General features: G+C 46.4%; 1 protein-coding gene across 2 annotated transcripts in view; it reads left to right on the top strand.

Annotated features, from left to right (window-relative positions):
* Positions 1 to 16,739, top strand: part of Grb10 (growth factor receptor bound protein 10) — a 160,660-nt gene that overhangs the window by 102,014 nt on the left and 41,907 nt on the right. Inside the window, exons 4-6 of one of the 2 annotated variants that reach the window (XM_042684989.1) lie at positions 792 to 1,011; positions 5,813 to 5,963; positions 13,050 to 13,100. In XM_042684989.1, the coding sequence (XP_042540923.1) occupies positions 818 to 1,011; positions 5,813 to 5,963; positions 13,050 to 13,100 (396 nt within the window). In that variant the 5' untranslated portion in view covers positions 792 to 817. The remainder of the gene's footprint in view (positions 1 to 791; positions 1,012 to 5,812; positions 5,964 to 13,049; positions 13,101 to 16,739) is intronic. The other variant, XM_042684990.1, reaches the window with a different exon arrangement.

Here is a 16,739-nt window from a genome sequence, read left to right as displayed (position 1 = left end):
CCACCAACATTAGAAAGGAGTAATCTGTACTCTGAAGAGACAACTAAAATCTGAGTGCCGTGGCCTAGCCAGTTGATGTGTAGAATTACCATCATCATTGCCATGTGCACATTCATCCCTTTCTACTCATTCTTTATGTCTCTGGCTTCCCTCTGTGTCATCATGGGTTCCCTGTGTGTTTCTGCCCATGCCTTCCACTGAAAGATGGGCTTCTTTGGGCTCTCAGGCTGCCTGAGGGGTACTATAGGGGCCTAGAACTCTGTGGGTTTGCAGAGGCTTTAGCAGCAGCTAATAGCAGCTCGCTGGACCATGGCCTATCTCACTGGACTGAGGCTGGTATCAGAATTGAAGGATGCTTTACTTCTGCCTCTTGATTGCCCTACCTTGGAAACCCAACGAATGGAGAGTGTGATTGGCCTGACTAGACCTCAGTGTCCAACCAGCAGAGTAGAGAACTGAAATCATATGATGCAGCCTTGACAGAATGACCAACTGATGGCAGCAAGGGAGAGGGAACAACAGGTGGGGGAAAGGGTCTGCAAGTTAAAATAGAAGCACCAAATATGGGTGTGAGGTTGGATAATGGATACTAAATGGCCCGAGATATCAAGAGTTGTTAATAAATAGAATAGATTTGATTCCTTCATGGCATTCATTCTTCCTCACTTAGGCTTCTCCGTCGCTTGTGCAGTATTTTTTAAATACTGATGCATTATCTTCAAAAGGTGCACATTTGAATATTTCCTTCTCCACTGCTAACATTGCCTCCTGTCTGATTTTCTCTTGTCCAGGTTATGACGTGGGCCTGAACGTAGTAATGAGTGACATAAGTGAATCCATGGAAAGCCTTTACTCAGCCTGCAACATGCAGTCCGACACGGTGCCGCTTCTGCAGAACGGCCAGCATGCCCGCAGCCAGCCTCCGGCCCCGGGGCCGCGCCCTGCGCAGCCTCAGGTGTCCCCGAGACAGCGCGTGCAGCGTTCGCAGCCTGTGCACATCCTTGCTGTCAGGTGGGCCTGAGAGCTAGCACTCTCCACCGAGACCAAGCACAACACTCCATTTTTTATGTGATCATGGTGGTGATTATGAATTCAGGAGGCAGACGACTTCCTAAATCCCAGATTTGATTGTCATGTCACCCTTACCTGAGGGGGTTATGTCCCATCCACAAACCCAGCCTCTACTGGCTGGGCTCAGATGGTCACAGGGGACTGCCATATGCCAAGCCTGACCTACACAGCAGCACACCATGGGTGAACTGTTACTGTAGCCTCTGCTACATTGCCAAGCATTGTGATAGGTAGCACAACCATCGCAGGAAAATGTGCTAGAAAGATTAAAAGCATAGCCATGCAGTTAACTGAATGAAGTCTCTACTCCCCAGAGCAGGTACTGGGATCCAACAACAGTGTCCTCCTGGAGCAAAGATAACCCAGAATTCTATTTCTGTGTGTTTGTGTGTGCCAGTACTAGAACTGGGTGTTGTCCTTGAGCCTTTTTGCTCAAGGCTAGCACTCGAACACTTGAGCCACAGCTCCACTTGGGGCTTTTTGCTGGTTAATTGGAGATAAAAAGTCTCATAGATTTTCCTGCTCAGGCTGGCTTTTAACCATGATCCTCCGTACTTAGCCGCCTGAGTAGCTACGATTACAAGTATAAGCCACTGGGGTCTGGATTCCAGAACTTCATTGTAACACAATCCGTGAACATTGAAAATTGAGGCACATCCTCAAAAGCAGAGAGGCTTGCGAGATGAATACCCAGAGGACCTTGAGGGCTGTTTCCTCAAGAGTGACAGATCTACAAGCCACGTGAGGAAGGAGGAGGTCAGGTGAGCAGAGTTGATGCCAATGGAGGTGATGGCAGGCTCCAAACGGCAGGACAGGAGAAGGCTAGGAGCAGGTGGGTGAGGCTGGGTTGGGGTTGGGGCAGCACAACTGTGGCCGTCCGGGCATAGGAGCAGGAGGGCAAAGGACAGCATGGCTGATCCCACTGGTCTTTGACCCCTATGTGAGGAGCCCCACCAGCTGGAGCATGGTAGTGTCCTGATGTGAAGAAGGGAGTTGAAGACACAGCCAAAGAAGCAGCAGCCCAGTTTTAGAATCCCTTGATTTAGAAGGGGAGTTGAAGGGCCAGATTATGGGGAGGAATGAAGGTGGGCTGACCTACCAGTGGATAGGGGAGCCAAGTGGATGGTGGTGAGAATGCTTTAGATTTTCTCAGCGGGGATCATGACACTGGGCTAAGGAAGGACAGCTCCTGAGAATACCTGCATCCACTCAGCCCCATCTACATGAACTCTGGTGGGTTTCAGGCACACACAGCCAGGTGGGCGAGGATGGTTAAGAGGTCCATGGAAGCCTCCACCTACCTCTGGGCATTCCTGGTGGGGACTCTGTCTGAGATCACTGCTTCACATCACTCTGGAATGGTGGTGGCTATACTCAGCACCACATATTCTGGGGAGCTTCATTTCTCCCTGTTTCCAGAAATTTCTAAGAGGTTTATTTCTCCTTTGACATCTTGAGTTTTATGCAACCCAGGAACATTCTTTCCCAGGAAATGGAGGGGTGTCTTGGGGCCTCTAGTTAGCTGCCTCTAGGCTTCCTGTGTTGTGTCAGATTTGTGAATGGTGAGTTGTCTCCTTTCCCAGTGCTCGTCTGGCTTTGTTCTCTAGCTGTCAACCCTGTTCCTAGTTCCTGCAAAGCCTAGATGCAAGATTTTTTTTTTTCCATAAGCTTTGTAGAGACCAGATGTCTGCTGAGTCCCTCAGGCGCCCAGGACACAGAGTCTTCTCCAATCCACTAGGAAAAGTGCCCAAAGATCAGGAGAGATGATGACGGTGCCAGACAGCCTGACTTGTTGCTAGACTTAGCTGCTCCAGGATCTTGGACCTGAGATTCTAGCTGAAATTAGCCTTTCTCTGACCTGAGGCTGCCCAAGCCTTATTCTGAAATGGAGACTAGCTGCTCTGTAGAGCAGCACAAACCCATCCCTTTAGGAAGATGCGCCCTGCTCCTTGAGGCCTGGCCTCCTCTCATTGATGTTCTCTCACATAAGAGGTATTCTCTTCCGAGCAAGTGAGACACACAGAATCACGCAGGACCAGCTTTAGAAAGTGAAGCATGTATTATTGAGCATTGACTACATGAGGCTCTGTAGGTTCCTCATTTATTAACTGGTGTCATGATCACCAGAGTCCTCTAGGCCATGGGAGCTGGAATCCTCAATGTCTAGATGGAGAAACTGAGGCATAGTGAGTTCCAGTGGAGCCCATACTGAGAACATGGGGAAGCCCTCTATGGCCCCAGGTCAAGTGACCTGTGTGCTGGGTCCTCAGAGCATGACCCATACTGGGAGGGGCTCAGCTAAGTTGGGTGGAAGTGGGGAGAAGAGAAGCCTGGAGAAAGCCTAGAGGCTCCTCAACCACCTGACATCGAAGCCCATACATGAAAGGGAAAGAGAGCCTTGGGTGAGAACAGGAGACACACTTCCACTTCCCAGGCAACAACAGGTTTTGTTTTTGGTTGTGGTTTAAGTAGTTGTACAAAAAGCTTTCAGTTCAGCAAGTCAGGTTAGATGGATAGTGCATCTTGGTTAATGTCAGCCCTTCCATCATTCTCCCCCATCTTTTCCCAGTAGTCATCAACATTGTTGTCATTGTTCCTGATGTCCCTGAACCTTAGTCCTTATCTCCATAGTATTTTTACTTTAAGTTAATTTAGGTTAGAATTTGAAAACTAAGGTAAGTGTAACTAAGATAAGCTTTTGTGAACATCTAGACCATCAGAATGTCCATCTTTCCTTTGGGAAACTCAAAAGATGGAAGTGGTCGAGTCATGGCTGGAGGATCCTGGCAGGGGGACTCACCAAATCACTATCCCATCTTACTCTGTATCACAGTGGCCAGGCTGCAGTCGCTGCTCTGCCAGTGCTGAGGCTGCAATGGGAAGAGGGGGATTCGTTAACAGTAAAAATAAACTCCTTGGCATGTTGTCAAGCCATTATAGGAGCGGCTTCCCTATATTTCATAACCCCGGTTCCCTCCATGCCTTGTGAGTTCTGGTATTTTTAAATCAGTTCAGCATTTCCTGGACCACACAGAATGCCTGGACAGGTCTTCCTTTAAATAAAACCCCAGCAAGTTGGTGAAGAGAGGAAAAGTAAGACGGTTCAGAGTAAAGCTCTCTCATAGAAAGCCTCTCAGGGAGGCTAATGGATCAGTGATTTTATTTCAGATTGTAAACATAGTTGAATTTGAAGATAGCGGACACAAAGAGTTTGGAATCACACACACACACACACACACACACACACACACACACACACACGTGGATGGATGGATGGATTGTGTACATGTATGTATATGCATGTGAGTATATTATATATGTGCATTATGCATACGTACACACGCACATATATATATATAGGGTGAAGGGTTAGGAATTCTGAACAAAGATGGGGTTCAGTGGAGATTTAAATTTTCTGCCTTCTCCTAGAAGTGGGGGGCGGGGGAACATTCATTGCTTGTGCCGAGAGTAGATAGATGGGGCAGCCGATGGATGCAGGATGAGTGGTTGGGGCTGAGGATGGATAGAGCAGATGTTTTCTCAGGGAAGCCTGGAATGGAGAGCAGGAAATTGACAGGCAGACTCTCAGAGCATTTTTTGTTCTCCTTTTCACTTGAACTTCGAACTTCCTTTTCTCTGCTATTGTCACAACTGCCCCGATACATAGTCTTCTGCGTGTTTCGCTCAGTTGTATGACAAGTGAGTTTTGCATTTTTTAGGGAGGACAAGAGCTAAGGAGTGGAGGGTAGCACTGAATCAATGAGGGTTTCTAAGCATCTCTCCTTGAGAGATAGGGACATGAAGCTTTTATTTCCAATTAATTCAATATCAACAGTCTGTCCTCATAAATACGTGTCCACTCCACAGTTCATGTGAGGGCTCACAAAGCCTCTCCTAGTGTTTTCATTTGGAGAGGTAGATGTTCATTTCAAGGACTCTGTAGAAAAAAAAAATTCCTGTTGTTGTGAAAATGCTCTTATTGGCAAAGGCTTTTCACACATCAGGTATTCATTGAACAAATGCCAACTACAAGCATTGTTTGAGACCTGAGTGTGTGGAGCACTACCGAGCTATATCACTGCCCCCTCGGGTTCAGTAAGCAAGAAATTGATATTCATTGGATCTGACAGTGTCAGCTTTTAAGTTTGTCTTGTTTAGTTATTAGTTTTATGTTCAAGTGAAGTTTAAACATTAGCTACATTAGTCATTTTTAGTGTATAGTTAAGAAATACTACACTCAGGATCGTCCTGCAATTTGCAAAACATTTTTATCTTGCAGAACAGCAACTCTACCCACTAAATAACATTTCTCTTTTGCCCATCCACTTAGGCCTTACTACAAGTACCATTCTGCCCTCTGTGAGTTCAACTCCTTGATATACCTCAGGGAAGTGGAATCATCTCATTTGTGTCCTTTGGTTAACTGGCTTTGGTTCCACGAGGCTTGTGCATATAGCTCATGTCAGAATCCTTCCTGTGTTTCCCCCCCTTCAGAATATTCTTTTCTAAAGCTAAATACTATTCCATCTTGTGGATATTCCACAGCTTGCTTTTTCCACAGTTTTACCTGAGTCAGTCAGTGTGTAGACTATGGTAAATACTGTGCTCTTATGAACATGGGTGCATTGATCACTACAAAAACCTTGCTCTCAGATCCTTCAGAGTGAACACATCCAGAAGTAGTAATGCTAGGTCATAGGAGAGAATCACATTTAACCAGCACTTGACTTCTTCCTCCCAGGCGCCTTCAAGAGGAGGACCAGCAGTTCAGAACCTCGTCTCTGCCAGCCATCCCCAACCCATTTCCTGAGCTGTGTGGCAGCAGCGGTGCTGGGAGCTCCCCTGCGCTCCCACCGGGCTCTTTCCCTCCGAACCAGCCACCCCCGAAGCAGGTGAGTGTTCCCTTGGCTGTCGTTCTGGCCGCTGGCTATGGGGTCTGCACAGCTGTGTTGGCTCTGTACTTTGCTGAGGAAGGAGGGAAACTGTGAGGTCTTTCTTTGGGTTCTTTTCTTGTGGCTGCTGAACTTGTCTTGTGAGGCTTTTTGATTTATTGCCCCAAATTCCACTAATTAACTTGGGGATATATCAGTATGTTTTAGAAACAGTCTGGTAACTATAGTAAAGAAAATTGAGTGTGATTTGAAGCTTGACGATGAATATTGGGTCTTTGAAAGAAATCTCACCTCCAGATCGTCCTCATTAGCTGGCAGTCCTGGATGTGAGAATGCTAGTCTTACTCAGGCTCCTGAACTTAAACATAGGGTCAGTTGAAAAGCTTCCATCTTGTGATCCTGGCTTTGAATATGGCCTGTTCAAGGAAGATGACCCAGAAGATGAGAGCCATGGTTTTGAACCTATAGTTTCTCCTTGAAAGTAAGACCATGGAGTAGATGTTTTACAGCTATCGTCCCCATGGGAGAAAACTGTCAAGTGACCAGTCAGCTTACCAGCGAAACTGACAGGGAATTTGAGTGTAGTTCCTCTTTCCTGACTGGCAGGGCTCAGAGCCGAATGGGTTCCAGGCTCTGGAAGAAACATAGCCATGCCGCACTGATTGTGAGTGAGGGTAGTACTTAACAGCGATGACAAGGACCACACATCTGATGTGCAAAAAACGCACATCTCTATCCTGCAGTGGGGGAAACTGAGGCCAACCTAAGAGGTAGGGCTGGAGAGGTGTGACCTGAGTTCAGGACAGAGAGCCTGGGTTGCAGCCACAGTGCTCACCTGCCTCTGCCCAACATGAATAGTTGAGAAGGTACTTTGCTCTCCTGCTGTACTGGTTCTTGTCCCTCCTCGCCCCCCCCCCCCCCTCCCCACCTCCGCAGCCTCAGACATTGTAGGCCTGCAGTCTCATTCTCTACAAACCCATCTGCCCTGTGTCAGCCAGTGGCCATGCTCCTTAGAGACAGACGTTCCTAATGTTCTCCAGCTTCGAAGTGTAGCTCCCACTCCTGCTTGCCTTCCCAGTGGGCTGCGTTACAGCGCTGTCAAACTTAGAAGGTGAGGTCAGTCCTTGTCCAGCAGCCAGCGCTGGCCTGGCTTCAGCACAGTCACATGCCTGAAGTACATCTGTCTACCTCCCTGGTGACCTTCGGCTTCAAATAGGGATCCAGACAAGCTGTCTGTGGATTTGTCGTTGAGGTTGTTTACAAAGTTTCCCATCCTGAAATAAGACCACAAAAGTATTATCTGGCCCTGTCCGTGATTGGCAGGAAAACCGGTCTCCACCCCCATGGGTCATCCAAATTTATGAGAATAAGGGAACCCAGAAGTTTTGCCTGCTGGTGTTTTTCTTGGGATCTAAATTGGTTGCCCATGAGAACATTGCATTGGGGTCTGTTTGTTGTCCAAATTCTTGAAGCCGACTAGGTCAAGCAAGAATACTTACTTAACACCCTCTGTGGAAAACCCTTATTTTTAGTTGCTATTGTCTTAATCTGGGTTTGGGGCTGGTCATCAGTCACACTTGGGGCAGGCTTCTGAGCTCATTGAAAGTGTGTTGGTGGGTGTCACTAGGAGCACATGCACACCACTCTATCCAGCCACCTGCCAGGCCTTTGCATCCAGAATCCTACAGGAGGTGCCTTTAGCAGAGGTGTGTGGACCCCACCAGGAGAAGTTAACATTAGGTGCAGCATCCAGGAGAGAGGTCAGTAGTAATGCAGCATAGATGACCTGCTCTCAATGTAATTGCCTGCTTTGTTCATTGGAAGAGCTCAAGCAGAAGAAGAAAATACAAAGTTTTCTGGAAGGTAATTTCCAGATGATGTCCCATGCTATAGCAGGATGGTAAGCCATGGGGTGCCTCATTGGTCACAACATCATGTTCCTTAGGAAGGAGAGTCAGTGATGGAAAAAGACAAGGGAAGCAAAAGGAGAACTATTTAAACAACCATGAGAAAGACAAAATCATCCTTGCCCAGGGCTTTATAGACAAAGCATGCCTAAAGCCCTGCTTAGGTGAGCCTTTTTTCCTTTTCTCTCTGGATTTCCTTTTCAAGAGGGTTCCTTGGTGCTGATTAGTGGACAGAGCAAGTGCCTGAACCCCAGGTGTAGCAAGTGACTGGCATGCTGACTCCTCCAGCCCGACCTTCCTAGGAGACTCTGGCCTGTGAACCAACACCATTTCTATGATTTCCTGAGCCAGTTCCTAAGCACTAAAGCAAACCTTCAGTGCCTGGAGAATGAAGGCTAGAGATGAAGTGGACTGTGTTCGGTCCATACTGTCCTGTGAGCAGATTCAGGTGAGGCCCCTCAGCTCCAGCCTGATTCCTTTGCAGCCAGGCAAGACAGGTCAGTTGCAATGTTGGCAGCCTTCCAGGGCTAGTGGCCATGGGACTCACTGTGTGGTTGCAGTCACATAGAGAGAAGAGCCCTTATCCCACCCTGGCTAGCAGCTGTGGGATTACTCTAGTGCCATCTTTCTAGCATGTCTGCCTTCAGCTGGAACCCTAAACCCCCTCTAGGCCTGGTCCTCACATGCCAGGACAGAAAGACATGAGCTACCCAAGGTGAAGGCAAAAGGAATTGTCAGTGAATAAGAAATAATAGTAATATACAGAAAGGACGATGTTATTCTTCTTCCTAGAAGGATGGGGAAATCTTTCCCAGCCACTTTGTGTCCTCTCCCCAGGGAGCACAGAGGGCACAGCCGCCCCCAGGCAGTCTCTGAAAGTCCTTCCAGGATGACCTCATCCTAGGCAAGTGGCCATGCTGTGGCTGAGTTCTTGCCAGGTGTTGTTTGACAGTGCCCTCGGGGCTCACCTGGGTCTTCTTTGGGGTTGGCAGGAATAGCCAGGTTCCATGCAAGCACTCCTGATCTTCCAGCTGAGACGCCAAAACTGACCAAGAGGGTCAGCTTAGAGTTGGAGCTCACTGGGCTCCCATAAAGGCAGCGGAAGGAACTGTTGTTCTTTCCAGCCTGGCTTGCCATCACCACTGAGACCTTGAACTCAACCTCGCAGACTCTCTGCAGATCCAGTGGCTCTGTGGTTCCACCTGGGACTTTGACAGAGCCTTACAACCAAGTCCCACCTCTCCAGCCCATCTTGGCTGATGACTACCCTAACTGCAGAGCCTGTACCACCACTGTCCTGAGTAACAGTTTGCCAGGATGCTATTACTCCCTCCTGAGGAGGAGTGGGTCTCTGGAGCCTGTGAATCCTGGAGCTCAAGCTCCAAGGACCTCTGCCACTTACACATGGGTCCTTTCTGGTGTTCAAGGTGGTCATGAACAGTGCAAGACATAGTAGCGTTGTCTCTGTTTCTCTTTTTGTTTTACTCTATTTATGAAAACAGTTTTGTTTGGTTATATTCAGTGCCAGAGTCTTGCATTTATACGAGATTGTACTCAGTGGCTTTACCAGTGAGCTGAGAAAGGACACATGGGCATGCTTATCACAGAAGGTGAAAGGAAGATTAGTCTGAGTATCCCTTGCTATTCAGGAGAGTTTGGCTCAGGATCCTGAGTACCGAGTCTGTGTGTGCTCAGGTCTCTTATTAAAATAGTGTAATGTTTTCATAGAACCTACACACATCCTCCTGTACACTGTAAGTCACCTACAGATGACTTATATCTCTAATACAGTGTAAATCCTGGGTGGTTGTAATATGCAGTTTTGTAAGAAATACTTTCCATCCGTGGTTGGTTGGATCTGTGGGTATGGAGCCTTTGTAAAAAATGTGGTCAGTGTTTGAGGAACGCCCTCCTTTGCCTCATGAGAGCAAAGGTTGTAAGAACATAGCACTCATGCCATGAACAGTGAAGACACGGAGTCTGTCAGCATTTACAACTGTTTGTTTTTGAAACATGAGAGAAGCTGGGTGTCCGTGACTCACTACTGTAATCCTGGCTACGCGAGGAGGCTGTGATCTAGAGAGTCATAATTTGAGGCTGGCCCAGTCTGGAAAGTTTGCTAGACTCCACCTCCAAATAAGCCAGCAAAAAGCCTGACTGACAGTATAGTTCAAGTAAAAGAATGCCAGCAGAGCAAGCAAGCTGACCTACCATAGGCTCTGAGTTCAAACACTAACACTGCCTAGAAAGGTAAAACAAACCCCCCAAAAAGTTAATTTGATGTGAAGACAAAATTCTTATGTAGATTGTTCCATCCGTTAATAGCATTTAACTTGAGTAATTTAGTTGATGTAGATTGTTAGACAGCTTCTCATCATTTATTGATCAAAAATGCAAATGCTTGAGCTTTCTGAGTATTAAAGCTCTTTTCCTCCCAAGGGCAGTGAAATTTAATCAGTCAGAATCAGAACACTGAATTTTTGTAGTACAGAGCAGTAAGCCATTTCAAACTGCATGGTGACTCATCTGTAAAAGATAAGCTGCTGGGGATACAGCGAGGATTTCTGAGTCACCCGGGCAGCTTGTTGCTGCTCGCGGCCCGTGTTGGAGCCTAATTTGAAGAGGTGTAGTTAGCCATCTAGCTGCTTCTGGAGAGGTTCCTATGTTCTCGAGCCTCTCTGGGCCTTGTCATCTATTGTATTATCAGGGACTCAGCTCAGAAGGAATCGGGTGTTAGAGGAGGATCATTGATGTACAGTAAGGCCTGCTGGCAGTGTCTGCACATTGAGAAGGTGAGGTGGGTATCAAAGAATATGGTGGCAGTATTGTCACCCATTTGAATAACCCCAGAGAAAGCCTTGTTCTCAGTTTTGAAATCTGAACTCTCCAGACAGGGAGACTATCTGTGTATATTTCAGTTTTCCTGAAGCCATAGTACAGGGCAAAACAGATCGCTTATAGATAGATTTTGGCCTCCGGGGCTGCCACCTGGACGTGGTGAAGACACAGAGCCTCTGGGGCAGGTGAACCCAGGGCTATCTCTTGGTCTCCCAGTGTTTGACCCACAGTGGCAAGAGTATTGGGCGAGAGCTGGTGTCCAGAAAGGGCGCAGTAAAGGGAACACCACATCCAGCATAAGCAGCTCCAAGTACCATAAAAAGAACAAGAGCTGTGCCCTCCCCTGCTGCTTCTGAAACGCAGGAGAGTGACTTGAACTAAACATTCTACTTGAGTCAAGGTCAAGCTCCACATCTCACAGAGTTCAGTAGGATGGAGGACCTGGTGGGGAGAGGCTCTGAGATAGGAAAACCAGGTAATGGAGAGAGGGTGACATCTCTTTGGACATATTGGTAGAACAAGGGCCAGAGACAGCTAGGGACGGGTACTGAGTTCTCTGGGTGTTCTAACTTCCTTCTCTTAAGACCTGGCCTAATGAGAGGAGTCACAGAGGCAGCTAGTGGTATGGGCAGGAAGCTCACAGACTTTCCAAGCCAGCACCCTGTGGGGACTTTGGAAAGACTCCTGCTTGGGACCAAAGTGGCATCTGGTACAATGCACACTGGTGTGTGCTGCCAAAAAGAGAGGGTTCCTGGAGGAAATGGTAGGCTTCTAGCACCTATATCTAAAAGCCCTTCATTTTGTGAGGCCTCTCACCCTGGGTCCTCATCATGGCCCCAGTTTACTTGGCAATGACTGTGGTGGAGGAAGGCCTCTGAGCAGGAGGCCCACGGTCTCTCCAGGAAGTTTCCCTCTTTGCCTCTGCTACCTCAGTCTGGGACTTCTAGGGCCTTTGTGACAGATAGAGAGACAGACAGACCTGGCACCCATGCCTCACCTGCAGGTGATTAGAAGCAGAAACACAATGGCTGGATGTATGGAGTTCCTAACTTTGCTTTACCTGCAATCAGGGGGATCTAGTTGGCACCCATCACAAGGACACTTCTCTTCTACAGAACTGGGACCTGAAGCCGAAGCCACCCATTGTTGTATGACTGGCATGGTCTCTGCAGCTATGGCTGAGACCAGAACTGTGCTTTATCACTCAACAACAATCATTCCATTCACTGGGAGCCAGGGAGCCAGGTGCCCTGATAGATGCAGTAGTAAAAGGGAAACTGAGGGGTGACCCATAGGATTCAGTGAGGGATTGTGATGATGCCAGGAACAAGTTTACACATTGAGAAAGTCTGGCATCATCATTTACTGGTAAGGTGTAACGTGCTGAGGAGGTCAGCAGGGAGGAGGGCGGCAAAACCAGGGAAAGGAGAGCTGCTGGGGGAAAAAAAAAAAATCAGTGACACTGGTGTTTTTCATTCTCAATTCAAGACCTGCTCAGTGAACACTCAGGGATGACAGTGATAAGCTTCATTTTCAGCCAATATAGATTATTTTCACATGGCCGCATAATGGCTGTTACAGCACAATTTTCCATTTGCTCTTTAAACACAATTAGTCTCATATTGTAATCCTGTCAATTAATGGGGCATAAATATTGTCTTAGCTCCAATCAGCTGTTCTCTCTTTGCTTAACTTAAACATTAATTTTCTGGCACTAAGCTAATGGCCTTATATTGGATTCTGTGCCTACATTTACTAAATGTAAAATGGGGGTCTCCTGAGGGATTATCTGTGATTTGAAGAATGCTGTGAGGTACGGCCATGTTTGGTGAGAAAACCTAGTCCTGGCTGCCACGTGGAGTTTGTTCTACAGATGTTTGATGTAGATAGAATATTGCCGCTGTAGCAAATCTATCGCTGTGAAGTTTGCCCTTGGGCCTCAGAGATTTTTTTTTTCTTGTCTCTCCGAAGGCTTCATTTCATGTGTTCACAAGCTGCCTGCCTACTCAACGATTTTTTTGTGTTACCTTTTCTGGTATTTTCTGAGAAACCAGGATTAGGCCAAACCAAAGTACAGGGAACCCCTGGCAGGTTACTTATGGCCACTCAGAGCAATCTTTAAGCTGTGGCAGGACAGGAACAAAGGGGTGGGGGGGGAGGGGGGGAATGGGGGAATGCAGCTCTTGGGTAGACAGACCCAGTGAGTCACACACATGATTCCCCCAACTTGAGGGACAAAGCATCTCATTCCATTTTAATATCCTGTTGTCATTTTAAAAGGTAAAATTCTCTTGACTTTGAATGCCCCAAATTGGCATGCCATCCTTCTTTCTTCTTGCAGCCTGATTGTTCATCCGTCAAGGGAAGTCCTTCCTGGATGGCCTGTCCAAAGGTGTGTGATTGTTTGGTTTTTGTTTGTTTGGTTTTTTTTTTTGATCACAGAACTTTAGTTTGCTCCCAACTATAAATATCCCACTAAATGTACTTAGGGCAAGCATTCTTAATCGTGCTTCATCATCCAGGATCATTTGTAAAGCGGTCAAGGCCATCCCAGGCTGTTTGCACATTTGCCGGACAGTATTGCTAAATCCTCAGAGGCCTCTGGGGATCACAGTGCTGTAGCCTGCAGCTCCGACGTGACAGTACCTTCACCTCTCTGCTGTCTCCGAACAAATGATGCAATCGCTTCAGAGTCATGACCTGGAGCAGACCACATGTTTGGCTAACTCTGAGACAGGAAATCATCCCAGAAATCTCATGTGAAATCCCAACCACTTGTGTTTCTCTGGACTATAAATACCTTGCAGCATATAAATTCTGTAAATTTTTGGAGCCTAACGCTGATCTTTCACTTTAAAATCAACGAGGTCTTCTCTCTCAGGAACATTGGAAACGTGTGCATTTAGACTGCCTGCAACTTTGGCAGGAAGAATCATCATGGTTTTTGCTGGAAATATGAGTCAGTACTCTCCCCTCTTTGGGGCCCCACCACAGGGAGAGATCTGCTGTAGAATAAGAATGCAGGCAGTGGACAGAGTTGTCACGTATTGGTGGGGCATTGATGGATTCACAAAGGCCCAAAGTGATTTTCTTTGGAAAAATTCACTTGCAAGTTCTTAATGCTGCTTTGACTTAGGAACTTACCAGCCAGTGAACTTTTTCCTTAATGAACAGGGATAGCTTGTTGAAGTGGTGGGATCAAATACGCTATTCTTTTATTTCTGTTAAAAGTCACAATTCACCAGATGGCAAAGTAGCCTGTTGTGCCCACAGAACATGAATGTCTGCCCTGTAGTCAATGCAGGTTGAGCCCCCAATCCAAACATCTAAAATGCAAAACTTTTAAAGTGCCAACATGATGCCACAAGTGGAAAATTCCACACCATGAAATTTTATTAAGAAAGTAATGTATTAAGAGTCCTTCAAATGCTTTAATAGAAAATCACACCCAAGGTATGTAAGTCAGATATATTTATGCAACATAAATAAATTTTGTGTTTAGTCTTGTATCCCATCCCTAAGATAAATTCACTGTGTGTATGTAAATATTCCCTAATCTGAAAATTCCAAAATCAGAAATACAAAAATCTCGAGCTTTTGGAGTAAGACATGGTCAGCCTGTGGCCTATGAATATCCAGGAAAGAGTTCCCTGTCCATGTGCCACTCACCCTTTGTCAAAAGAAGAGTATCCTGTGGAGTCATGAAGTTGGAAGTGCTAGACATTTAGATTTGATTGAGGGTGTTCTGAACCATGGGGACATCTTTGCAACCCTTTTTGAGCATTAGATCCTAGCCTTATCTTAGCTCTGGAGGACACTAACCCGGGGTGGGGATAGCTGTTCTCCGGGTCTCTGCTCCTGCTCCTGCCAGGCCTGGGTACAGAAGCCACCTCTACTTCTTAACGTCCAGCATGGGGGCTTCCTTCTCTGCTCTTCCATATCTTTTCTACTCTTCCTTTCTTAGACCCTCACCTCAGTCTCTTAGCTAGCCTGAGAGAAAAGCGGTTTGAATCATAAACATGTAAAATACAAAAAGAGAAAACATCTCTAGAGAAAAGAAGTGAACATATTTTGAATGTCCTTGGAAGAGAGAAATGTGGAAAACATTCCCCCACCTCTTCTGGTGCCAGGTCTCAACATTTCCAGGAAAGAACACAGATGTTGACCTTGTTTAGAAAGATCGATACGTGCATGCTCTCTGCTGGAGTTCCCTATAGAACTAAATGCTAAAAAATGACTGTGGTGGTTTATCTTTTACCTTACTCCAAATTAGTTTCTTCCTTGAGGTTGCACAGGATACTCCCCTGAATCAGAGCAGCCGTTTTCCTCGCCCTTTTATAGAGTTCTGGCATTTTTTAATTCATTTATGAGGGGAATCCTGAAAAGATATAAATGGCAATGCCAAGTAGCACAGCACATGCCTCTGCTTTTATTCACAGAAACTGTTTCTTTTCACAGTTCTGGTCTCACCATGGAACCCGTGAGGGGACCCAGGGTGTGGTGGCAAGAAAATCATAGATGCCATTACTTTCTTTTTCGTTTCATCCTGGAACGGAACCCTCAAACACTGACCATTGAGTCACAAACAGCACTTAGCACTAATAAATGTGTTCATCAGCTTCCCAGTATTGTAGCAAAATACCAAAGGCACTTCACTTACATTGAGAAAGGGTTTATTTAGGCTTAGGACATTAGAGATTCCAGTCTAAAATTGAGTGTCCCTATTTCTTTGTGTTGTTAATAAGGGTAGCCCATGATGGCTATAGGAGCACATAGTAAAGCAGACTGTTTGCCTTGTGAGCCAGGAAGCAAAAGAGAAAACAAAAAGACAGGGTCCCAGAGTCCCCTTGGAGACCATGTCCCCAGTAACTACCAGTTTCTAAGTTTGCCATCTTGGAGACCAACTTGTAGAAACTGGATGTGGAACTTCAGAGAATGCTTAGTTCATAGCTAAGACCTAAGAGTAAAGACAATGTCAGTTCTTTCTGTCCCCTCAGTCTATCTCCCAGTTCCTGTCCTTCTGTATTTTATCTGGTTTTGGTATGCCTTTTTTTAATAAGCCTTTTTTTTTTTTCAGTATCCTGTAATGTTTCTTAAGGTGGTTTCTGTAAGAAGAACTCTTCATAGATGATAACTTCACTACCATGTACTGACTTGTGCCATACTTGTACCTACTTTGCTGAGGCTGGATGTTTGCATCCCTGTCCATTTATCTTTGGTGTAAATGATGCTGAACTGGATGATGGTATTGCACTTTTTGTCACACTTTGAATTCTTTCCTCAGTTTCTGTTCAGAGGTTCTAAGTGTATTACAGCTCAAGATATGTCTTGCTACATCCATCTGCAAGGACCTGCTTATTTTGATTACCACATGCAATGCAGGGTGAAGTTTTAAGACCTCTAAATCCTGGTTCCATACCTGGAACTCCCTCTACCTGTTGATCTCTTTACTCCAGAGACTGGCCCAGAGACCCTTGGTGGTACATGATGGCTTTGAGTTCCTACCCTCCTCCAACAGAGTTGTCTCTCCTGGCCTCAGGTAGTCAATGAGCCTCTAATGTTTGTACCTCCAGAATCCTTAAGCCACCTGAGGGCCTCTGGCTTTTCCCCAGCTACTTCTGAGTGTGTAGTGATTGAATAGGAATACAGGCCTTGATACTTTTGCAGATAAGAGAGGAAGAGAGATTCTCATAGCATTTGCCTAGAACGTTACCCCACACTGTCCGTGTGAGTGCCTGACTGCAAGTGTGTAAAGGTCTCTACAGGACATGGTGCCAGCAGTTCTACACCCCCTATTTTCTAGCTATACAGTACAGCTCACTGTCCCCATATCCCCCACATAGTCTCAGGCTGAAGGAACATCTGAAGAGAAGTTTAGAATAACTAGTGCTAGCAGGGACCTCATGTGTTTCTCTGCGTCCCTCAAAACCACCCTAGTCTTATTCTGTCTGCTGCCTTGTGGCTTCATGCCAATCCAGCTTTTCTCATCAGGCCATACCAGGGAAAGAAAGCCACGGGTATCCTCTGTCCC

Source organism: Dipodomys spectabilis, unplaced genomic scaffold (genome assembly GCF_019054845.1).
Source record: "Dipodomys spectabilis isolate Male_0828 unplaced genomic scaffold, ASM1905484v1 ptg000092l, whole genome shotgun sequence".
NCBI classification, from domain to species: Eukaryota; Metazoa; Chordata; class Mammalia; order Rodentia; family Heteromyidae; genus Dipodomys; species Dipodomys spectabilis.
This window is presented reverse-complemented; position numbering and strand designations above follow the sequence as displayed.